This window comes from Athene noctua, chromosome 1, assembly GCF_965140245.1.
Source record: "Athene noctua chromosome 1, bAthNoc1.hap1.1, whole genome shotgun sequence".
Classification (NCBI taxonomy): Eukaryota; Metazoa; Chordata; class Aves; order Strigiformes; family Strigidae; genus Athene; species Athene noctua.
The window spans coordinates 27872662-27896552 of NC_134037.1; the positions used below are offsets into that span (position 1 = coordinate 27872662).

At 39.8% G+C, this 23891-nt stretch overlaps 1 protein-coding gene across 1 annotated transcript; it reads left to right on the forward strand.

Annotated features, from left to right (window-relative positions):
* The first annotated feature begins 4214 nt into the window (after positions 1 to 4214).
* On the forward strand, positions 4215 to 22914 carry LOC141974205 (elongin-A-like). The gene is made up of 11 exons (XM_074933547.1): positions 4215 to 4292; positions 11421 to 11477; positions 13293 to 13405; positions 14491 to 15190; positions 16624 to 16723; positions 17585 to 17749; positions 18187 to 18284; positions 19054 to 19234; positions 19740 to 19863; positions 22604 to 22719; positions 22853 to 22914. Exons 1-11 carry the CDS (start codon positions 4215 to 4217, stop codon positions 22912 to 22914), a joined length of 1794 nt encoding a protein of 597 aa, XP_074789648.1.
* The last annotated feature ends 977 nt before the right edge of the window (positions 22915 to 23891 follow it).

Sequence of the window (23891 nt, forward strand, 5' to 3'; positions counted from 1 at the left end):
CACTGTTATAATTTGAAGATGTTCTAAAAAGCCAACATTTTTCAGAGAAAACATATTTTTTTCCTTTGTTATTTTTCGGTTAGGTTTTCTTTTATAAAGGGGACAATTCTTCTCCAGAATGAATACAATATCATGATCTGTAGAAAATAAAAAAATTATTCTAATATTCATACCATATCTTTAAAAATTGCTAGCACACTGTAAAACAAATCTAAGTCTCATTCAGTCTCTACAAATGTGTTTTAAACCTCCTTATACAGTTCACTGTTGAAAAAACCACACAAACAATAACGGGGAAATATCCCCACTGAAAATACAAAACTAATTTCTAATTTCCAGAAAACGCTGAACATATTTTGAGCTGTGCAGTATAGAGATAAACATCCTGTGGGGCATGCCTCCACATCTCAATGTACTAACGCTGACGCAATCAAACATCTCCCACAGTTCTGAAACTTTAGTTGTATATTAGGGCAAAAACCATGAAACCTTTAGTTACTTGGTCTTCAAGATCAGAGGACTGATAGCATACTTGGCTATTATGCAGTATACAGGCCAGTCTTGGAACTTGGTGATTCTCATTTTCCATTTGCTCACAACAAAGTCTTAAACCAGGATTAGTTGCAAATCATGATGCATTTTCTAAAATCAAACTTTAATGTTTTTAAATTTTTAGATATTCTTAGCATCATTTCCCTTGTATCTTGAAAAGTTGTCTTTCTGCTCATTTCCTTTCCAATGGTACAGAAATTAATTACTATAAAATATTCTGATATTGACTGAAGCCCTTGCAATCAAGTTATGAATTATCTTCTCAGTTAAAAGAGGTAGTAGATATTTTGGCAATATCTTAAGCCTCTCAAGATGTATCCTTTTAGGTATGAGTGAATCTTGGGGAAAAGACATTTAATTTGTTCCATAATCAACTGGTCTGTGTGACTAAGAACAATACTATCAATCCATGCAGCAGTAGAAGGGCATGTAGTAATGTTTTAACATTTTTAGGGGAAAAAAAGCACAAACATTTCAAGAGATTTGTTCTCAGCCCAATAAACAAGAATAACTGTTATTATTTGCTCCACGTGCGTGATTCAGAATCAGCAATAGGGAAAGTTCTTGTATCAGCAAAATAGGCCTTAAGGCAATTATAACCATTCTTTCTAATCCATGCACAACCATTACTGCACTCTTTCAGGAAAAAGTAAAGCCTTTTCTTTGAAGTCAGCATGCTTTGATTTGTTGGTGTAATGCAAACGTCACAGCCATGGCCACATGGTGATCTACCTCAGTAGACTAAAGATGTTAACAAAACTCGGGCTCAGCTTTAGATACTATCTGCTTTGTTTGCTCTGAGCCCTTTGTGTATACTCAGCCAAATACTATGCACCCTCAAAGCCCGTATTAATTTCGCTATGATAGTTACGAAAAATATCTTTAGATGCATTAATCTGAATATATTGAGTAATCACACCAGTAATGCCTTTAGGAGGGCTGAAGCTCCTTATGCAGATTGGAGATAATTGTGATAACATGCTGAATTTCAGTAGGAACTGCAGTCTTTTCAATAGAGATGGAAAAGAAACGTGTTTTCTTTATAAGCTGCTGAATAAGTGTACAAACTAGTACTGTTTAGGATCAAATGCACTGGTCTTGATTTCACAGAAGGTGGCTCTGGGGAACTGTGTTCAGCAAGACACCCAACCCTGGGGGGGTCACTGAGACCTCTCCCATGAGGCAGATTTCCCCCAGTACTGATCACTCACTCCCAGTTCACCGCCTAATTCGCCCATTCAAGCTTCTCACATTGATCCATGCCCTGAAACTCACCTATCTCTTCTTCTTAGCTCACACAAAGCTTATTTTCTTTCTGGTTTCATTCTTTCTCAGAAACTCACCAAGTGCTGGCAGTATGGCATAGAGAGGACCCTAGAGATGAGATGAGTTTGCAAGCCTTGGAGCAGACCTGATGGCACAACACAGCTCTTGAGCACATAGTGACAGAACATATATTGGAGCTATATTTTGGGGTGTGGCAATCCTCCTTCTTCTGGAGTCCTGCATCGATGCTGAACAAATCCTTGTAATGATCAACATCGGCTGGCAGTTTTGAAGGACCACGTAAACTTGATATTCTTTCCTCTGCCAGTTATGTCAGGTGATATGAGAAATGCTGCAGTTAGATCTGGGCTAGAAAAAATTTTCTTGTTGTAGGAAAGTTTTTGAGATTTTAAATGTTTTATTCTTCTTCACTGGCATTAAATCATGATCTTTCAGAATAATTGGGAAGAAGTGCAGCAAGATTTTCCTCATCCCAGAAAACCCAGTAATTTGATAATTAAGGCTTTCAAACATATGGGAAACCCATCTTCAATCATGTAATCCATATGACAATCAGACTCAACTTCCCTACTCAAATATTACTTTACCCATAATGCTGGTTTGGGCTGAATCTCTTCCAAGGTTTCTTCTGCATAAATGACACTTTGTGTAAGTAATTTCATACTATTAGGGTCAGAAAAATAAAGAGTAACTAGCTGCGGACAGCCAATTTTAAGGTAGGGTTGATGAAGCCTTTACGCACTGTGAAGATGAGTTAATTATTTCTGTAAAACAAAAAGATGATCATGGGAACTGGAGACCTAGCCTGCAACAGGGACCTGTATTTGTTTTTTCCATATCCAACCTGAGCCCTGTACTTACTGTATTTCCCTACCAGCTATTTTGGTTTTTCTACTGATAAATTTGCAATACATGGTGCCAAGCTGTAATGAGATCTATTTTGCAAGAGTAGTAACCCTAACATGCAAATACCAGACTTTTGCCTACTTAAAACTCCCCTGTAATTCAGACTGGATACACTCTTTTTAACACTTGCCCAAACACTGCTTTAAAGAGTGAAAAGTGTTCTATATATCTATTTTGATTATATCTACATTCACTTCCAAGCAAATACTGCAAACCCATAGATAGTTTTAGAAGGGACTCATTCAGCTTAAGCATCTTTCAAGCACGTGCTCAGCCCCAGCAAGCTCAATGGCAGAGATCGTGTTTCAGGTACACAGTTCATGCAACACCAAAGACCAATTCCTGTCCTATGTTTTTTGTGACCTTAGGTAAACCACAGAGGAGCCATGCTGAAAGTTGCAGGGCCTGAAAGTGCTCTGTCCCTCTCAGAAGAAAAAAAAAAAAAAAAAAAAAAAAAAAAGCGTGCATTAGCCATCAAGCTGTAAATAAGGCAGGATAGAAAGAAAAGGATGTCCTCTTCAGCCTGAGCGCTGCCTTCACCTGCAGGTTAGGACTGCAGACTGCAGTAGGGTGCCTGTGGGTGCCTTCCTGGGCTTGACCTGCTACCCCTACGCAAGCCACTGTGCTTAAGGTCCGCCACGCAGCTGCCAAGCAGCTGCCTTACAGCCAGGCTTGGACAACAGAAATGCCACAGACCTCGTCATTACCTGCAGGTAACCGCAGCAGCTTGCACGAGCAAGTGCAAGTGGCTCCGATGCTAATGGTGTCCCACCGACCTCTGGCGGCTCCTGCCGGGGCTGCCAGGGCTGTACTGACGGACCTACCTCCTACCCTGCTGCTCTTGCAGAGCCCCAGCACATGCCACGGCATTTCTTGGGGCAGGCTGCAGCCCCCACCTCACCTCCATGGGCTTACTTCAGTTATAGCCGTGCTTGTTCTGCACCACACTGCGTATTTAATACAAGTCGGAAAACGCAGAACAAATAGAAACACGTATTCTTTATTACTGCTGGCAGTCTGGTAGGAAACGACCAGGTCAGTCGCAGCTATCAGCGAACAGCCTGGCAAGGAAGAGCCGCTTTGGGTCGGGCCCTGGGGCCGCCCCTGCCTTCCGTCAGGCCGGAGACCAGAGCTCAGGCCCGGGCCGGGGAGGCGGCTGTCCGCGCCGCCTGTCACCAGGGCCCCGCCATGCTTCAGGCCATACACCCGCGACCACGAAACCCCCGGGGAAATCTCAGACATAGACGTGGGGCGGCTCGGAGGGCTCGGCGAGAGGCAGAAAGCCCGGGGGGAAAGCTGAGGAAACAGCGGGAACCGCTGGTCTCCGGCGGGGATGGGGACACAGGCCGTCGTCGCCGGACCGCGCCCAAGGCAGGGCCTGGCCCGGCCGGGCCTGGCCATGGAGCCGCCTGTGACGTCGCGGCCGTTGCTACAAGAGGGGCGAGCGCGGGCTGAGCAGCCCAGTCGCCATGGCGGAAGGGCGGAGCGCGGCGCAGAGGGTATTGAAGCTGCAGGAGCAGCTGCGCTGTGCGCAGGAGCCCGCGGAGGTACCCGCCCCACGGCCGCGCCGGCTGGGGAAGGCGGGGGCTCCCAGCGGGGCCGCCAGGAGGCTGCCCCGGTCTCCTATAGCGTACGCTGTGTGTGTACGCGTTTATATGTGGAGCAGCAGCAGTGGGCTGAGCTCAGTGGCCTTTACCGTGCCGAGGCTACCCGGGCCCGCGCTGCCCCTTCCCGCTGCCCTCGCTCGGCCTTGGCCGCCGGCCCTGCCGGGCAGGGAGAGGGCTGTGGGAGCTGAGCGCAGCCCGCTGGGCCGCCGCGGGGGGAGCCTGTGCCTGAGATGCTGGCCCGGGGTCTCCATGTCCTTTCCCTCCCTTGTCACGGCCAGGCGGGGTTGAAGGAGGGGTGGGTAGTGGTCAGGTCACGTGTGGTTATTTCCCGAGTGGGTAAGGGCTCAAGCTTTCTGTGGGTGGCCAAGAGGCCCTGCGTGCAGTTAGGTGAGGAGAAGGGCAACCGAAAGTGGGTGTCATGTCTTTACACCTAACAGGTAACGTTGGCTGCGTCAAATCTTCTCAGCCTGGCCAGAAGGTCAAAACACAGCAGCTGGAGTGCTAATTTCTATGTTCCTAAGAGCTTTTCTTGGTGAAATAGGTGTTTCTGCTTTATTTTAATGGTGCACAGCAAGAAGAGTAGGAGCTGTCACACCCTGTGTTGTTATTCCTGGTGTGAGAACAAAGCTGCTCTTATCTCTGAAAGAAATTAAACAACCTCAGTAGGATAGTGGGGCTGCTCAGTAGCTGCAAGGACTAGATAAGGAATACTTGAAGCAAGCAAACATCAGCGGGGAGATGGTTCAGAGTAGCCCGTGGGAGCTGTGCTTGACACTCTCGAGGTACTGAAAGGCAGATGGGGAGATAAGCACAGGCTCCAGGGTGGTGGAGGAAAGAGGGCACTCTCTTCTCTGAACTCTGAAGAAAATGAGAACAAAACCAGGACTCTAAAGAAAATGAGAACAAAGCAGTATGTGCCCAACAGACCTCAGTGTTTTACGAATTAATAAATCACATTTGACTGACGGTGTATTCAGAAGGGTGGAGTTTTTTTGAGGGTTAAATTCAGTTTGAAAGTAGAGAGTGCATTTGCCATGACAGATTTCTAAGACATTAAAACTGGGAACAAGTTTGTGGAAGTATTTGGAGGCAGAGGGCAGCAGAAAAATTTAATCTGCATTGTATTTGGTAGTTAATGAACTTGAAAAATGCACTTATTAATCATATCTACTGTGTGATTTCAAAGCGTGCATGTGTATGCACATATAGGAAATTCTTAGCTCATAATGTTCTAATATCTTCCTGAGTGCCAGTGCTGTAGGCTGTATCTGTCCAAAATGCAAACATCTGCGCAGGTGCTTCTTCAGATGTTTTACTTTGCAGTTCAATGAACCTAAAATTTCTTCTTGTGCCACAGTAATGGTCAGATATTATAGTCTTTGAATTTTTTAATACTTGGGGTTGGTGTTGATATGCTGCTCTTCTGACAGAGCTACCTACTCTACAGGTAGCTAATGTTTAATTGTTCCTGAAACAATAAGTTTCAGACCACAATCAAGTGAAAAATGTGAATAGCCCTGGCAGATTGGTTCCATTAAGGGAGGAAATGCCACGTGCAAGCAGGTGCTGCATAAAATGGGACTAATGGTGGTGCTGCAGTACTTCTGCTGTAAAACTGTGTAGTGAAATAGAAATATTTACAGATACCAGGGGCTAAGGGGTGGTAGGGGAAGTGAGAAACTGACAGCTGTAAATTGCAGTTATGATATGCACTGCTAATAAATTGTAAATCTAGTAACAGAAAGCATGTGGATATCATCTTTAAAGGCAAAGAGGAGGGGTTTAGGTATGTGTGGAAAGAATAATGAAAATATTACAGACCTGTACGTAGGTAAGTGTTGGTGTTGTCGAATATTTCTGCCCATACTTGAGAATATTTGTCTTGGCACTTTTTAATAATTGCTGAATAGTTTTTGATCTGCTAGCAACCAGGGAAGATGCAGAACATTGATTGTTCATGTCAAAAGCTTCTTAGTGTACATGGTTTGAGAGCTACCCTGTGAATTTGCAGAAAATTGACCAAAGAATGAACTGAACTAATGATTTAGGTATTGTGTGATGCTCAAGGTACTAGGGAAGTTCATCAGGACAGGAAAAAAGTACTACTGTTTGTACAGGTAAATGAAATGGTTGTAGTTGACATTGATCATGAAGGAATGTGTTGAGTAGGTGCATGATGTTGCATATAAGATGTAGATGATGCAGAATTAGAGGTTGGTGCCATGATCCACGCTACTCGATGAGGCTCTATGTAGATATGTATTGCCCAATTTATCTCAAATTATGTTCAGCTGATACTGTCATAAATACATACAAATCTCTTAAGGCATTTGAGTTGTTTCTGTATGATGATGATTACAGTAGCAATGTTATTGACCTGATGCAATACATAGAATGGATTTCAATTGCACTCACCAAAAATGTCAGGGCTCATCAGAAAACAATGTTGATTTGTGTGTTTGGTTGTGGGTTTGTAGTGGGGGTTTTCTGGGGTAGGGGATGATTATGCATCTGTTCTTGACATTATGCTACTCAAATCTTTGTTAATTTAGAAGACAGCAAGCATTGTAGTGAAATGCCTTAAATGCTGAAGTAATTTGTGTCAGAGACTCTTCTAGAAACCAACTTTCATCATGTGCTAGGCTACACTCATTTGAGCAACACACATTTTAACATAGCTCAGTGGAAAGTCACAGCTAGGAGCTATGAATATAGGTCATTCAGGATAGGGGACTGTATTTTGGAGAGCATTGACTCAGAAAATGATTTGGAGCTCTGATGTATTACCAGTTGAGCATGAAATTGCAGTACAATGCAGCGGCTTATGGAATAAATGCTATCTTTGGGTAGCTTAGCAGGGTTATGTTATTACCCCTATATAGTATTAGAGGGACAATTACAGGAATATTATGTCCTGTTCTGGGGACTGTTTTTAAAAACAACACTGCTGAGCTGGAAAGATAGGACAGCCAAAGAATGGCTATAGCTCTGGTTAGCATAACCTGCAGAAACTAAAGAACCAGGGTAAAGTGTGTGATTAGTGTTTACATTTCTGTTGTATAAGATGTTTGAAAGAAGACTCCTTTAATTATCAGAAATAGATCATTAGATCATTCAGCAGCTGAAGACAAAATTAGACAAAATTTAGTTAGGCAAACGGTTTGGTTGGTTTTTTTTTTAATTTGGTTTGGTTTTTGTTTTGGTTTTTGTTTTTAACTGAGGTCATGGGAATGACTTGCTTGGGAATGTGTTGGGTTTTTCTAACATGTCTTCGAAATCTTGGTGCTCTTTCAGATGAGGTGTCTAGATCAGGCAGAAGTTATGGACTTGGTGAAATTTTATGGGTTGTGTTATAGAAGAGAGTGAACTAAATAATTACAGGGATCCCTTTGAGAGAGGTGCAGCTGGTGAGCAAGGAGGGAAGGAGAGAAGCAGGAAAGAGTTACTGTGGTGAAATGTTCAGTCAGTCCCTTGATCATGGATGGTCTGGGGACTTGTTAATGGGTCCCATCCTTCATGAGGGTCCAGGCTTAGCTAGAAAAAATGAGACTATACAATGCTTGTATAAGGGATGACAGAGCAACATTGGTGCAGGGGGAAGAGACTAAACTTGGCACACCTGGGATCTGTTGTCATCACTTTGCTTTCAGTTTTGACTCTGGAAAATTTTGTTTGCTCACATGTTTCTTAACCATTGCTCATTACCATTGCCCTCCACTTTCCAAATGCCTGCCTGTTTTCCCTCCTCCCCTTCATCTTGGCTTGCTCTTGCTCCTATTGTCACCTTTGCTTTTGACTCACACCAGTATGTGTGTTACAGCTCTCAGTTTGTCCACAAGGCTCTGCTTCTGGTGTCTGTTTACATTGCATGAAGATTCGTGTCTTGGGCTTGCTTTGAGTATCATTTATTGGAAAAAACAATCCTAAAGGCTTTGGATCATTCTTGAGAAATCAGTATTTAGGGATTATGTAGTATAGTTCAGGAATTGTATATAGAGGTAACTTTTACGGCCTTCATAATTTTTCTATAAAGTTTACCATATCTTTTAAAGTTAATAGAGTTTTTCCATGAGGGTATAGGTGATAGTGGTATGCAAGGCACAATAGTCTGAAAACCAGTGGAGGGTTGTATATGTATTGTGTATATGGAAGAATTTGGGGGAAAATTACTGGGTACAGTCCAGTGAGATAAGAGCTAGATGGGTAAAAGATATGGTTAGAGCAAGGCACCACAACGATCAGTCTTCACTTTCTTTTTGAAAGCCTGCTCAGAACAGGATTCAGATACTTTATCCTTTTGCCTTATTTTATGCACTAATTGTAAGGGTGCACCATATAAATATCATGACACCAAAGATCATGTTTCTGACAAGCTTTAGTTTCAGTGACAGGTTTTACTGTGTCTTCACAGTATACCTTCTGTGGCAATCGCCACAGTCTGATAAATACTGGAGCTTGGTATTGGTACTTTAAAAAACAAACAGCACCTCATAGTCTTTCATAGAGAAATCAGAACTCTCTAGCAAATAGGATAAATACAGTGTTTCTCTGCTGTTACTGATGTTTGCCACAAATTAAATTTGCTTGTTTCCTGATTGTGTCTGTAAGTCAGTCTAAATGCGGAGGGTTCAGAGGTGAGTGATTACTATTGTCAGGCTGGATGATACCATTTACATTGCCCAGCAACAGTACAACGTAAATGGACTTATTTATCCTTTGGTAGTCCCGTACATGTATAGCTGCCAATCTCACTGCAGCCTGAGCTGTTCCCTGCTTTCAAGATCAGGATTGCTTCTCCTGAAAGTCTTGTCAGAGTCTTTGATCAATGCTTTCTATTTTGTTCTTAATGAAACCCCCTTGTTTGTCTTAATTTGACAAATGTGATATACATATCAAGAAGGCAAAATGAACAGTGTGGTCTTTGGTTTAGAAAAATTTGAAAGCTTTGTCTTTCATTAAAATGTGTTGACTGCTTTTGGATATGCTTGTCATCTAGGTACTTTTGTAATTTAGCCTGTTGGCTTTAAGTCGTATGAATAGTAATTGCCTGTTTCCTGAATCTGTTCTTCTGAAATGAACTTGGCTTTATGAATTAGCTTAGTCAAAAACCCAGCAAGAAGAAACACTGAAAACCCCCATTCTCTTTGTAGCTTGATTAAAGCATCTTTTAATATTTTTACACATATAAGTTTGTCTCTGGCTGGTGATATTTGTTCCCAGTGGTGTGCGCTTCTTGAGTATCTAGTCATGCTATATAGCACAATATAACCTGTCAGCAATGGGTTACTTCCTTTTTCATTGCAAAATAAATTAAATGAATGGGGATATATTTTTAAATTAAATTAAAAAAATAGCCCGACAATGCTTATAATTAACATTGTGGGCAATTATTATTTTCTCTACTTAAGCATCTTTGCAACACATTTTTTCCCTGATGGGATTATTTAGAAAAAGTCTTCAGATCACAAAATATGTAGCCTATATCTGTGAAGTATCTGGAAAAAGCTAAATGTTAAGCTTAAGTTCTTCTCAGAAGGAAGAGTAGTTCTCTTGTGTATATTCTTAACACAACTTGCTAGCTCAGGGACTGTCTTAAGTAGGAGATAAGCAGAACTTCACATGGCTTTTGTACAGGTTCTGAAATTTTGGTCAGGAAGCTTTTTCATAGGCATCCCGTCATTTTGTAGCTAGCTGAACTTCTTGGGAGAGTTGATTTGTTACTTCTGTTCCTAGGTGTATGTCTTACCATTACAGCTTTTCTCATGTTTTCCCAGGCTGTGAAGCATTTCTCCTGTACTTCTGTAGGTCTCAGAAACTAGGGCAGGGTGGATGATGTACAGGAAGAACGGCATGCCAGGCATGTAGATAGAGCCCACTGTACACAATGAAATTCAATGTTAAGTGTGGGATTCCTTTACTAATATAAGAACGATGAAACTTAGAACAACAGTAGAGAAAAATACCCCCCCACTGCTCTTTGTAAATTGCTTCTTCAAGTTTGCTATTTTAGTACCAGTTGTACCTCCTGCAACTCCATTTCAGAAGCAATATTTAATATAATAAATGACAGTTCATCATTTATCATAGCTGTTATTATAGTTAAAATATTTCTGGGTAGTCTGTTTTGCATTCCTGCAGGTTCCTGCCACTGCATTTAGAAGTGGTAATGATCTGAAAAACTTGATTAGTATGCCAGGCTTTGTAACAGCATTTCTTTAGTCTTTCTTCTGTTGCACATTAATTCTGTCATCTACATAACATAGCTTCATGGAAGTTTGTGAAAGATAAGGCAAATTGCTTGTGTGTGGTCAACTGCAAGACTCAGGGGTGCTGTATACCCATTGCCAAAGAAATTTATACTCCACTTATAAATGGGATTTTTGTGTTACTAAGACACTATCAGAGGAAGATGAGCCATTTTATATTTGAAAAATTATTTTCTGCTTTGGAAATGTTTTTTGTAACAGGTGTATACTTTGTCAGTGTGAAACAAAACAGCTGGTCTAGCTTGAGCTCATGTTGTTAGTGTATAAACTGCAGCCAAGTGTTCAAACCATATTTTTTGCAAACTGGGCTGCCACCAGCCCTGTTGTCCTTTTGTGGCCTGGGCTGATGAAGTGATGTTGCTGACTGGGAGACCTGCTGGGAGACTTGCTGCTTTTTGCATTGTGCTGGTTCTGCATAATGCAGCTTTTTTATCAGTTCTGGGACAAATGAGGGTCACTGCTACATGAGAAGTGGGGGCCTGTACTACTGTATTATTGATCTTTAATGTAATCTGTGTAGTGGTAAATTGTGGATAGTGGTTTTACCACTGTGTAGTGGTAAAAATACTGGATATACTGGTATTGTTGAAGTTGAGGGGTTGACAGAACGGTACTGGTTCACAGCACCGACCTCGGGCATAGTCCTGATGTGCGGTAAAGGAGTGTTTACATTCTCCTGAAGTTACTGGGTATTCATTTTGACACTACTGAGTATTTTTGGATTAAACATGTAGCTGAGGAGGATAAAACCAGAATAGAATTAATTAATATTTGTTTAAAAAAATCTAATGTTTCCTTCCAGATTTTAAAAATGCTTAAAGTGCTACAGGATTTGGATATATCACTGGATATTCTAGTGGTAAGTAACCAATAATATATTTAACTATTTTGTAGTGAATTACTGTGAAAATGTCAGGAGTCTGGAATTGTTGTTGCATTTTGTAGTTTTAAGTCTTAATCATAATTTTTTTTAAGAGCTCTGTTCAAGGAACCACGGAGCCTTTTCCAAAAGCTAGCTGGAAGCTGGGCATATGACTTGACAAATGCGCTATTGTGCCAATGGTGATAGTACTGAGCAGGAATCTGAGCATATAGAAAACACTTTTCTACTCAGGGTTGGTTTCTTATCACTGTAAAACTGCTTTTGGGTCAATGCTTAAAACAAAGCAAATATAGGTGAACCATTCTTTAGGTCAGTTGTCTCAATTTTCTGTCTTTTATTAGCAGCTCAAGGATAGTTTCTTGCATTTAAAGACCAGGTACCCCAAGTAAGGATACTTGTGACTTGTATCCTTATCCAAGCTGCATCCTATCAAATTTTATATTGGAAATTCTCACGCTGGTCTATGAAGCTTCAAGTTACTATGAGCAATGTGTCTGTATTTTGTGAAGGAGAGAAACATGTATTTTGAGAGAGTTCTTTGAAGAATAAGAGAAAAATATGGTAGTTAAGACGTTTGGCTGGCCTATTCAGGCAAAAGCATTTGCTTGCCTAAACACTGGTAGACTTCTACTGGAATACAGCGCTATTTCTTTATTTTTGTTGGAAAACAAAATAATCCCGTATTGCAATTAGTTGTTTAGAATGAAAAGGCTTCTGCGGACAGTTCATGTTTCCAGCAAACTTGCATGTTTTATAATGTGACAGATTTTGATGGAAACGTTCAAGTCAAATACAGGAAAGAGATGTCTTGCAACTGAGGACTCCACCTATTTTTAATGCATTGGAAGAACATAAATTGCTTTAGGAAATAATTCCACCAAACTTCTTGCATCTGTTTGTAATACACTGACTTACCAAACCAGTATTGCTGAAATTAAATTCACTTTAAGGATATTTAGCTTCTATACAAGTGCTTTCTAAGGTGTGAGATGATTATGTGGGAGTAGCACATATATAGCTCTTGTTCAGACTTCGCAGGAGTATCATTTCACTAGTTAGCAAGAGCATTAACAGGTTTATGCGAACCTAGTGAATTCCAGGTTTTGTATGTATCATAAAAGTGAGAGTTAATGAATCGGAGATACTGAGAATACACAATTTTAAAAAATCACCTGTGATTCTATATACACCCAAAGTCTGCAAGATAACTGTACTTAACATAAAACTCACTAGAGTAAGGCTTGAAGGCACAATGGTAATGTGACAATAATTGTACTGGGGAAAACCAGAAAATGATGGGTTTTAAATGTCACAGTTTTTCTTGTGGCTGAAACTGAGTTTGGTCATATGAACTCTGCTCCTCTGACCCCTCTACCCCATAGTATTCCTGATTGAGATGCATTTTAGATTATAATACATCCATTTTATGTGCTCTCTAGCATGCTAAAATGTACCTGTATAAGCCTAAAGGGAATTTGAGTTGATTAGTATGTATTTTGTGCATCTAAGCATTTGAACCAAGAGAAATTCCTGAAATATATAGATTTAATGGAGGAAAATTACTTTTAGTTTTATGAATTAAGACTGCATCTTGTTCCCTGTACTTGGTTATAAATATTTACCTTTCCTTCAGTTCTGTTTGCAGTATAAAGAGTGCATTTATTTCTTTAGCTGCCATAAGATTGCTCTGATTACTGGGCTAATACTGCTTGTAGCAGTTTTAGAGAAGGTCTTATTTGTGATGTTAGTTGTGATTTATTCTGCCCATCTTTCTTGTACTATCTTCAACAGGAAACTGGCATAGGCAAAACAGTTAATGGTTTTCGGAAGCATGCCACTGCTGGGAATCTAGCTAAAACCCTGGTAAAACAGTGGAAAAAACTTATTCCTCCAGAAAATAATAGGTAGGTGTGACCTAACTTTCTTCTAAAAATTAATTGTACTGTAGTGTAACTTTATAAAATACATCTTGGAAAGCTTAGGAAAGTGTTTGGAATGACAACTATGCATTAGGACAAATGCATAAATTGAATGGAGGAAATGAGTCATTGTCTTATAAAATACCAGAAAACAAATCAGAGCAACTAGTATTGGTCAATTAGCCAGCCAGGACTCAGACTTCAACTGCTTTTTTTTTTTGACTGGCACAAGTTCTTAGGTCCCAGCTGATGCAAGCAGAACTAAGCCAATGATGGGTACTGTTATGCACTTCTTCAGGAAAGTGGGAAGCTTGCTCTGTTTTCCTGGAGGTGGTGGCTAAATGAGGTAGCTCTCCAGTGATTTGGTTGTATAGAAAGCTTTTCTATAATGTTCTTGTGGACTGAGGGGGGCTTCCAATATTGGAGGAGTCACACTGAGGAGATGCAATTTCTTCTCAGAATGAAGCAGTCACCACTGCTGTGGCCAGGCTGACTGTGCTTTAGATGTTTTGCAGACCTCTGGTAACTTGAGGCAGTTGAGCTGAGAAAGCCAAAGATTTAGATTGACTAAATAGTGCATTTTAAATCGGAAGTTGTTCACACAGTGGGAAAAGGAAATACCAAAACCAATGAGAAGAAAAGCATAAAGGCTGACCTGTTATCTGTATCACCTACAGAGCACGTTGTCAATTTTCTGTCTCCCAGTTATTTAAAGTACCATGTCTGTGTTGTAAAGCATGCAGGGAGACTTGTGTAAAAAGTGGTATCCAATATGTTATAAGCAAATAGTACTGTAAGGCATGTTTTCCTATTGATGGTTATGTTCCATCTCCCCGCTTATCTTACTGTCAATTCCTGCAGTATTTAGTGGTGCTGGACCCAAGAGCTGCTTCTTTAGAATTCTGTACAGATAATGGAAGAATAAGAGCAAAGCACAGTTCTGGGTCTCATAAAATTGACATGTGGTGTGATTTAATGCTTTTAATTTTACTAGTATAGATAAAAAGATTGATTTGTTTAAGAATTTAGCATCAGATGTAGCATGGGATGAGCTTATTTTTATGTTGCAGTGGTCACAGAGAAGGAAAACAAAATACCAAAAAAGATGAGACAAAATCTTCTGTTTCCAAGGAGATGAATCTTTCAGAGAAGTTCAAAGCATCTGTACTGGCCTCTGGAAGTTCCAGTAATGCTCCCATTTCTAAAAAGTTGAATAAGCAGTGTAGTTTTAATGAAAAGACCTACAAAAGCAGAGATTCTGAGTCTCAAAAAGAATGTGATAATAAAGAATGTAGCAACAGTGGTTCTAGGCATGCTTCCTGGGATACCAGTCCTCAAGCTAAGGAAAGTGACTTCAAAGAGAGAACCTCCACAGACAGCAAGAAAGTTTCAAAAAAGCGGCGTTCCTCTGCAGCCAATAAAGACTTTTCACCCCTGAAAGCAAAGCCTAGTAAGGATGCTTCTGAGCAGAGAGATGCTAAGCATGTAAAGAAACAAACCCAAAAACTTGTCATAAAAAGAAAAGCTGAATTATCTAGTGATGAGGAATTTGAGCCCCCTACTATGTCTTTTGAAGCTTATCTTAATTATGATCAAGTTACCAAAAAAAGAAAGAGGAAGGCTTGTTCTACAGGTGAACAGCCAAAGAAGTGCAGTGAACAGAAGAACAGCTCATCACCACAGAAGATTTCAAAATTTTCTCATGTCAAAGTGGGAGAGGAAGATGTAAAAAAATGTGAGGGTGATCACTCAGAAACTCCCAATAAAAAGGTAAGCCACTGCATGGTTGAAAATAATAAGTAAACTGCAGATGAATAAGTGCTTTGGACTCTTATTTTCAGTTAAATTCAGCTGTATTTAGTTTAAGCAACAGATTGCCTGGCTATGATATATCAGCTACATTGCAATTGCCAATAATTGCAATAATTGGGGAAAAAAAAAGATTGTTTATTGCATACTGGCAGTTTACAATTGACTTGTCCTGTATTTTGGGGATTATTTCTAATATGGCAATAGTCTTTGATCCATATCAGCTAATCTGCTTTCTACCTGTAAAGTAAAGGTACTTACCTTTGGAAAGATGTCCCCTTCTTCTATGCTTGACCCGCCTGGTTTGTGACTGTAGCAGCTGTTTGTGTATAGCACAGGTGTTTTGTCAGATGCTGTGGTTCTTTAATAGTGAATCTTAGATTTGCAGTGGAACTAAACTTTCTTTTAATGCATTGAAGTAAACCACAGTATTGCATATAAAAATAGTTTATACGTGTTCATAATGTGGACTATCCTAATCTCATGAAGTGAAGGAAGTTTAAGTGGCTCCTCTGAGCCAAGGTAGATCTAAACATGTGTATTAATTGGACCTTTTAAATGAAGCCCTTTTGTGCACTGGGAATTAGAGGTGTCTTAAGTTTTTCTTTACTGTGACATGAAAGCTCCAGGCTTTATTTATTGTTAAGATGCGATCTGAATGTGTTATCTTCTGTCCCAAATAGAGTAATATTAATGTAGAGGCTTGTGTATGATAATACAGCATAAACTGTTTGAGGAAAAATCTTGGATGTTCAAGCAGTCATGAAAAGTTATTAAAGATACTGAAATTAAGTGCAGGGAGGTGCAAGTTTTGGACTATAAATGCCTGGCTTACAATTGGAGGACACCTAAGACCCTGTTTAGACGTTGCATACAATACTGAGCATTTGTAGGGACCTGTCCTTACCAGCCTCTGCAACAGTCTGTGAAAATTTTGGACTAAATGTCTTATCTAGCACAATATAGGAGCCTTGATAGAACCAGGTATGAAGCTGTTTCTTGTCTTTCATGATGGCATTTAGTTTGCCTTTAAACATTTAATTATGATTTTGTCATCTTGCAGTTTTGTCTCATTCACTGCAAGCCTCTAACCTTAATAGTGATTTATCTGAAAGCCTGTTAGCTGAACACATCTACTCTGTTATTTAATCTCTTTTTATGCACTGATTGCAGATATCCCACTAAGTTCCTTTTCTGGTGTAGTCTTGGTAAATAGAGTATGAAAGGATATGCTGAAAAGTAATCCAGAGAGTAAATTTTAGTGCAGAAAAGCAATAATTCTAGTTATCCTAGTTAACTTTGGGGTTTGCTTAAGGGTTTTTTTGTAAATTATTTTAAGCCTCGGTAAACCTGAATTTGTAATGTTGAAGCAATGTTTCCTTGACTGTGTACAGGCCAAGGTGGCATCCCTCCAAGATCTTCTTAATACTCCACTGCCTAAATTTCTGACAGGCATCTCAATCTCATCTACCCCATATGCTGCAGACTTTAAAGGTAAGTAGTCTGCAAGGCTGGTGAATGTGAAATAGTGAAGGTTTTTACAGCTCTATGTAGGGATGTCTTTATCCCCTTTCCTAATAAACTATATTAGCTCAGCTGTCCATCACAGAGAAATGCCTCACCTTCATTTTCTCATCTGTAGAAATCATGTTGAAGCTGAAGTAAGTTAAAGACTTCCCTCTTATGGCTTGCTTAATAAAGAAATACTGTGGAAGGTTACCGCAGATGTAAAGAAGGTGTAGATCAGGTGGTAGTTCTTCAGGCTCCATTTATCTTTACTCCTGTCTGTACCTTATAGCAGGCAAAGCCTTAGGAGAAATTATCTTAGATAAAACAAATATGGGAAGCACTAGGTCTAGCTTCCGTGTAGGAACTTGCTAACATCTTTATAGGTAGGTGACACAAAGTGCCAGTGGTTCCCCTTGCAGCTCCTGTGAGGTTTCAGTGATTTCATAATCACTTTTGTCTTGAAACATCACTGTTGTTGCAGCTTCTGGCTTCTCTAGGATAACTTGGGAAGGTCAGTAATGTGCTATAGGCTGATAATAGTGATAACTAGATGTGAATACAGCTCCTATAGACCTGAGCTAAATAATGTAAGGCTGGTTTGAGTTGGCGCAGCTCATTTGCAGTGTACATGCTGTCTTGGTGTTAGATGATGATAAATGAACTTCTGTAACACATAATATGTGTCAGGGCCCCAAACTGTAACACCATAGCTTTGTATTTCAAGAAAAAAAGAGTATACATGTGTCCTACCAGCTGTGTTTCTCTCAAAGCTGAATGTTTAAAGCATTGTAAAATGTCAGGAGGTAAAGGAAACCCTGCCTGATGTTTTGTTTACAGCTCCCCTAGCACCTGTTGTAGAAGCACCCCAGCAAGTCAGTGAGATGGTTCAATTCACAGGAAAGAGACTGTACTCTAAAATGCAAGTTTACTCCGGCTCTAAAACAGTCTGTCTTTCAAAGATGCTGACACTGTATGAACAGTGCATCCGTGTGCTTCAAAATAATATTGATTGTGAGTACTTGAAGGGATTTGTAGCAGGCTGTGCTAAAATGTAGTTTCGTTTTGAAAGCTTACTTTTTTAAAAGTTCCAATTTTAGTTAAAATATAATGTCCTATAAATTATAAGCCAAAAACTTGCTGATTTTTTTCCTTCCAACATGTTTGTTTACATAAATTAGAATGAGTAATCAAGAATTTGTTTATTCCCTTCTGTAGGCAGAGAGGGGAGTGATGCACATCACTACAGATGGGGCAATATCTAGTCAAAGATGCTTTCTCCATCCTCAAATGTAACTGCCAGTCAGTATGGAACTGCTGATTCATAAATATTTTCATAGCCTGACTTCAAAACATGTTCTGTTGGTACTTGCTAAATTTTTTTAAAGTTGAGTGATGTCACCCACTGAGTAAAAGAAATAACCTACTGAAAGTACTGTCCTTTTTTGTAGTGCTGCGTAAAGTAGGAGGTGTGCCCTTTGAAGTTCTTGAGCCTGTTCTAACACGTTGCACTCCAGAGCAGTTGTCTCGAATAGAGGAATGTAATCCGGTAAATTCTGCCTTGTTAATTTCAGGGAATCATGGAGGACATGAGGCATCTGGTTTTGCCTTCTTTGCACCCTTTTTGATATTCTCCGTGGGTTACAGTGGCTTTGTCTTGCACACTTATTTCTTTGAATTCAGCTGCCTCCCTTTCTCAAGTGTCAGGATTTAAGTAATTTCAGAGAATTATTACTGATGAGTAAGTTAAAGCCACTGTGGGTAGAAAAGTATTTCTGTTTCTAAAAATAATGATAATAAAAAAGACCACAGTATTTACTCCGAAATAGCTGGGAAAGTCATAATAGAACCAACTGTTTTCAAGTTACAAACTGTTAAGGCTGCAAAGCATACCAATCAGGAAGTGTCTGGGGTGACATTTCATGTATGTGGTAGATTTCTTATCTACTTTGTTAGGACTTCAACTCCATGATGAATTTGAACATTGAGGTTCTGAGTGTGCAGCCTTTTGTAGTGCAAGCTGGCTATTTCTCTGCACACCTAAAGTTGAGAGCTAGTGTGTCCTGAGCCTGGGCAGGAAATGCAAGTCTAGCCTGGAAGCATGGCTCACTAACTCAAATATAGTGCTCTGCTCTTTGAAGCTATGTGATTTCTAGACTAAAGTCACTATCTCTGCATGGTATTGCCATGTTCCCTGTGGGGGTACCTGTCACAGCATATGTGGTAGAATTTGTTCTGCATTTTTCTCTACCAGGGGATTGGGTCTGGAAAATGTTATCTTAAGTCAAAGATGTAAAAATATCTTGTGTTCAAATTAGGTGTTTACAGAAGAGTCTGACCACTTGTGGAAGAAACACTGCCAAAGAGATTTTAAAACTGAGAGTCTTCTGGAATATGAGTCTTGGCGTGAAATGTACTCAAGACTGTTTAATCAGAGAGAAGAAAAACTAAAGAGGCTTGCAAAAAGTATTGCTTCAGCTCAGTCTGAGAAACCAAAAGGTAAAATCTGTGGTTAGCTTTTCCACTTACAAAACTTAGTGTCTTCTGCTATTCTTGACACTTAATATGTAGGGTTTTGTTATTTGTTTGCACTGAGCACTAGTGCTGTCCCTCTAGAAGTCATCAAGAAAGAACACTGTTCCTTTTAATTTACAAGTTGCTCAAAAAATAAATACATGCATTGATACAATACATTAATACATAATACTTGGAGCATACAGTAGACAAATCTTACCTTCCTGGTTAGACTTAGGATTCTAAGCAACAACTAAGAGTACAAATGTAATTGCAAATACCAAAGTTAATATGAAGAAATACTGTATACATGACTGCATACACTATTTGCCATGATTCAGTTACTACTTTGGTACCAGATTCTGCTTTTCTGAACTGTTTTTTTCTGATTTAAACCCTTGAAATGGCCACACAACCATATTATCAACCAAGTTTTGAACATGAAGGGCCAAAAAAGTCACATATCCTCTGCTACTTGCTTCTGTATTAGGAAGGCAAGTAAAAATGGCCTATATGACTGATGCAGCAAAACCACCCAGGAACATTTGCCAGCAGCAAGAAATCCATAGGACAGCAGGACCTGTCACCCAACTTCATCCCATAAAGATGTGCAAGTAAGTGTTGTGTTCTGTGCTTCTGAGTTTAGATGTCTTTGTCAGTACAAAAGTTTGCTGGCAAAATTTTTTTTAAGTTACAGATAGCTCCCTATTTACTTTTTTAAGCAGCTAGTGGCTAGAAACTAACTTTTAAGTCTTGTGTGCTCCTCTGCTGCACATGCATAGTCATCACAAATTTCTCCAGAGTGCTAGTGATGAGTTCACCATCCCAGCTGGAGAGTGAGTGGACACTGTTAGTTTTTTCCAGACTACATTAATGCTGCTTGACATCCTGGGGAGATTCCAGTGTGGATGTTTCATGTTTATGAATCTGTCTAGTAGCCTCACATGTTCTCCTGCTTTTATAAAATCCCAGTTAGCTGTCTGGAGGGATATAGCTGACCAGAGTGAGTCTCGGCAACTTTTAATACTCTTGATGGTGAGTTTCTTCTTTGGCAGTTTAAAGGAGTGTCTGAAATAGTCAGTCTGTAGCAGTCGCCATACTAATCTCTGGATAGTATGAACAGAAAACTGGGATTCCATAAATGTTTCCTTTGTATAGCACAAAGCCAAATTTTCTTTGTGACATCTTAGTTCAGACTAGCTCAACGGCCACGAAAAACAAAGCTGAGATGTGATGTTTGTCCCACTGTTCCTGCCAACCTAATGAATTTTCTTGTATCCAAGAGTATGACTGCAACAGGGAGATAAACCTGTAGCACTAGCTTCTACCTCTTCTTCCCTTCTCAACTACATGGAGACAGACTGCTGGCTTTTACTGTTTGAATATCTGTTCTTGTCTGAAAGAAAAATCAGCAGTTTGATTCAGGAGCACCCCATGGGTTGATGAGTCCATGTGCTAGCAGCTGGACCATAAAAGCTATGGAGAGTATGCATGCTGCCTGAACATGGGTATCTTAAGATGTGGTCACTCAGTCTGCTGTGGCTGCTGGTGAGCATGGTGCCCTTCCCTGTCCCTATTGCCTGTGGTTGTTCCCATGTTGCGATAATTGCTCCTCATCTGGCACTCTCAAAATTATCCCTTTGAGGGAGTGGCAGGTGGAACGTTTTTAATTAATCTGAATTAGGGAATAGTTATGCAGGTTGACAAATGTCAGTGGATAATGACAGCTGGGAAAAGGGAGCATAAAACTTAAGCTGTTGTAAATGTGATGCAAGACTGACTTAGTGTAGTTGACTCTCCTGACATGTTCATTTTAGGCTGTTCTGTTATGCATTTCTGTTATGATGCTGGAGTGCCTGCAGTTGTGCTGAGTAATTTTTTGGTCTTTGGCACATGAACTAGATAACTGAACTGACCTGGGTTTACTAGGGGGTGGAGAACCCTTACAGAATGATGGGAAAGTGTGTTTTCTGTGAATTTCAGGAGCTTGACTTAGTCAAGCAGCCATGACTTACTGCTCAAGATGGTGGCTGTATGAGGCAGGAATGACAGCTTGGATGTAGGAACTTAAAATGAGGTTTTTAACACCAGATATGATGCTTTTGTAGCTGCACCTTTAGCTGATAAAATTAGGAAACTTCTTTTTATACCTGCCTGCCATGGGCAGGGACACCTTCCACTAGATCAGGTTGTTATTCAAAGCCCCATCCAACCCAGGCTTGAAGGCTTCCAGGGAGGGGGCACCTACAACTTGTCTGGGCAACCTGATAGTTCACCATCAAGGCAGTAGCTTAAGGCACTTCAAGTTAGGCTTTTGCTTTCAGTTACCCTGTGGGAGGTTGTATCTGTGCTGTGACAGACCAGCCTTCCCATTTAGGTGCTTAAAGTACAGTAGTGTAAATGTCCTTTCTGCTATAGTAGTCTCTGGACCCATAGCTGAATGATGTACTCAAAGCCCTGCATGTTGTTGTTTTGGGAATGATAAATTAGGAAGAACTGCTGTTGTGTGAAAGAAGCTGTAAGAGGGTTGTTGCTTTGCCTTCTTGAGAAACAAGAGTTTGTTTAGGCACTATTGAGTTTAATCTCATTGCTTTGACCATGTCCTCTGAAAACCTATGAGTTTTACAAGTTGAAGAATTTGCACAGCTGAAATCTTCAATTAAGCTGGTCTTGCAGGAGCTAAAAAGGTCCTATGGCAGACATACAGATCCCTAACAGATTGCTGTTTGCAGTTCAGTGTGCAGTGGTGTATGATAACTGGTAGCAGACATCAGCTCTGAAGTGTACAAGGCTGCTTAGATTGGTGACGTCACATTTACGCTTTTAATGCTATCTTGGTTTAACTGTCTTTTAGCTCTGTAGCTGCATCTGCCTCAGTTCTTGTCTTGCTGATTGAGGATTCCAACCTAATATTTAGGGGTAGTTATTGTGCCTTTTGCTAGATATTCCTACTTTTTTTTTTTTAAAAAAGGCAAGCTTGTGTAAATTTTCCCTCATTTTCTGTCAGAGCTAGCTAGCAGTTCAGCTGTGTTCAAAGAGGAAAATAAACATGGAGAGCAAACTAGAGCACAGGGCATTATGAATCACAATGGTGTTGCTAAACTTTTGGATCTGTCACAAATTATGATAATTTAATTTTAAAGACAAATAAGATGCACAAATTTTCCATTTATTAGATTTGATGTAAGGATGGAAATGGACTAGATGACCTCCTGAGATCCCTTCTGATGTGAATTATCCTGTGGTTTTTAAATGTATGAAATCTTAAATGTTTGATCAGTTTTTTCAAAACAAGTTAGAGCAAATAGTCTGATATCAAATCCTAACTTTTATCTTATTTTCTTGTTTTAAAAGAAGAATTATTCCAGAAAGCAGAGGCAGAAATAACACATCAGGTCCAGTCTCTACTAGCAACAGTGGAAGCTCTAGCTCACATGTAATGACTCAACATGAAAAGAAGCCTGTCAAAAGTAAATGAAATTTCCTAAGATTATAAAGATAATTGTTTTAACTTGCTATTAATATATGCATAATACTATGCTAATACCATTTTAAATCACTCGCAGCTGTAATCCTAACTGGTCTTTTTTCTTGTTATAGAAGAAATTGCACCAATCATGAAGAAAACTTTGAAAGCATTGAAGAGTAGAGCTGGACGACCATAAACTGAGGCTGCATGTTTGAAGCTTATGTGACTATTTGCATATCATACTACAGCTAATGAAAGTAATGTTAATGTAAAGGTTCTTCAATTTGCTTTAGTTAAAATAGTTACGAAACATTGCGGGGCAAACGATGTGCAATAAAAATGGAAACATCTGAGTCCTTTCATACTGCTGCTTTCTTATTCATGAATGAAGAAAACTGAATTGAAATAAGGTCAGTACACACTAATGACAGATCAGTTTATATGGACTTTTACAGGTGCTGTCTTTATCAGTTTATGTACACATTTGCATAAACTTTTCATAGCAGCACTTAAATTTAACCTTGGCAAAATGCGTGCAGTTTGTCTCATAGAAATGGCCACAAGGTGTACTTAAATACAATTGCAAAGAAGTCTTGGCATCTCACGCAAATGTGTTTTAGAAACCTAGTGTATCTTTTCACCAAAGATTTTCCTAGGGAAACTTCTGTATTGTTCTTTTTATGAAAACATGATTTGGTTGGATTTTTTTCTTCTGGAAACAGAGGACTGTTTATAAGACAGTCCTGGAGCTCAGCTTCTGACCTGCTGGAAGTGGGCTATGAAACATCCTTACTCAGGACACCATGTGCTTTTCAGCTCTTTTACTTGACATAGACAATAAGCCTCTAAAAGAGTGGTGGGAGAAGGCAATGTTTAAATCCAAATTGCTTTTTTTAAAGCAGCATTTATATAGTGCCAGGGTAAATAGGGCAGGCCATGATGGTGAGTTAATGAAAAATTTTGTATTATTAAAGAGCTCCATCTAGTTGGGACCTTTTTGGTACAATAATTAAAACCAGACCTGTCACTGTGTGATCCCATTTAAAGGCATTAAGTCCTTGTGTGGGAGATAGTATTTTGGGAACAAGCAGAGAGAGGGAAACCAAGAACATCATCAGTTTGATGCTATGGTCATTTTGTAGAACTCATGCAGAATAATCCGTTTAAGTCTGG

Excerpts from the sequence above, each read along its gene's own strand:
- LOC141974205 (XM_074933547.1), top strand. The coding sequence starts at position 4,215 with ATGGCGGAAGGGCGGAGCGCGGCGCAGAGGGTATTGAAGCTGCAGGAG. Across the intron at positions 4,293-11,420 it reads GTGCGCAGGAGCCCGCGGAG|ATTTTAAAAATGCTTAAAGT; the intron begins GTACCCGCCCCA and ends GTTTCCTTCCAG. Across the intron at positions 19,864-22,603 it reads CATCCCATAAAGATGTGCAA|AAGAATTATTCCAGAAAGCA; the intron begins GTAAGTGTTGTG and ends TTGTTTTAAAAG.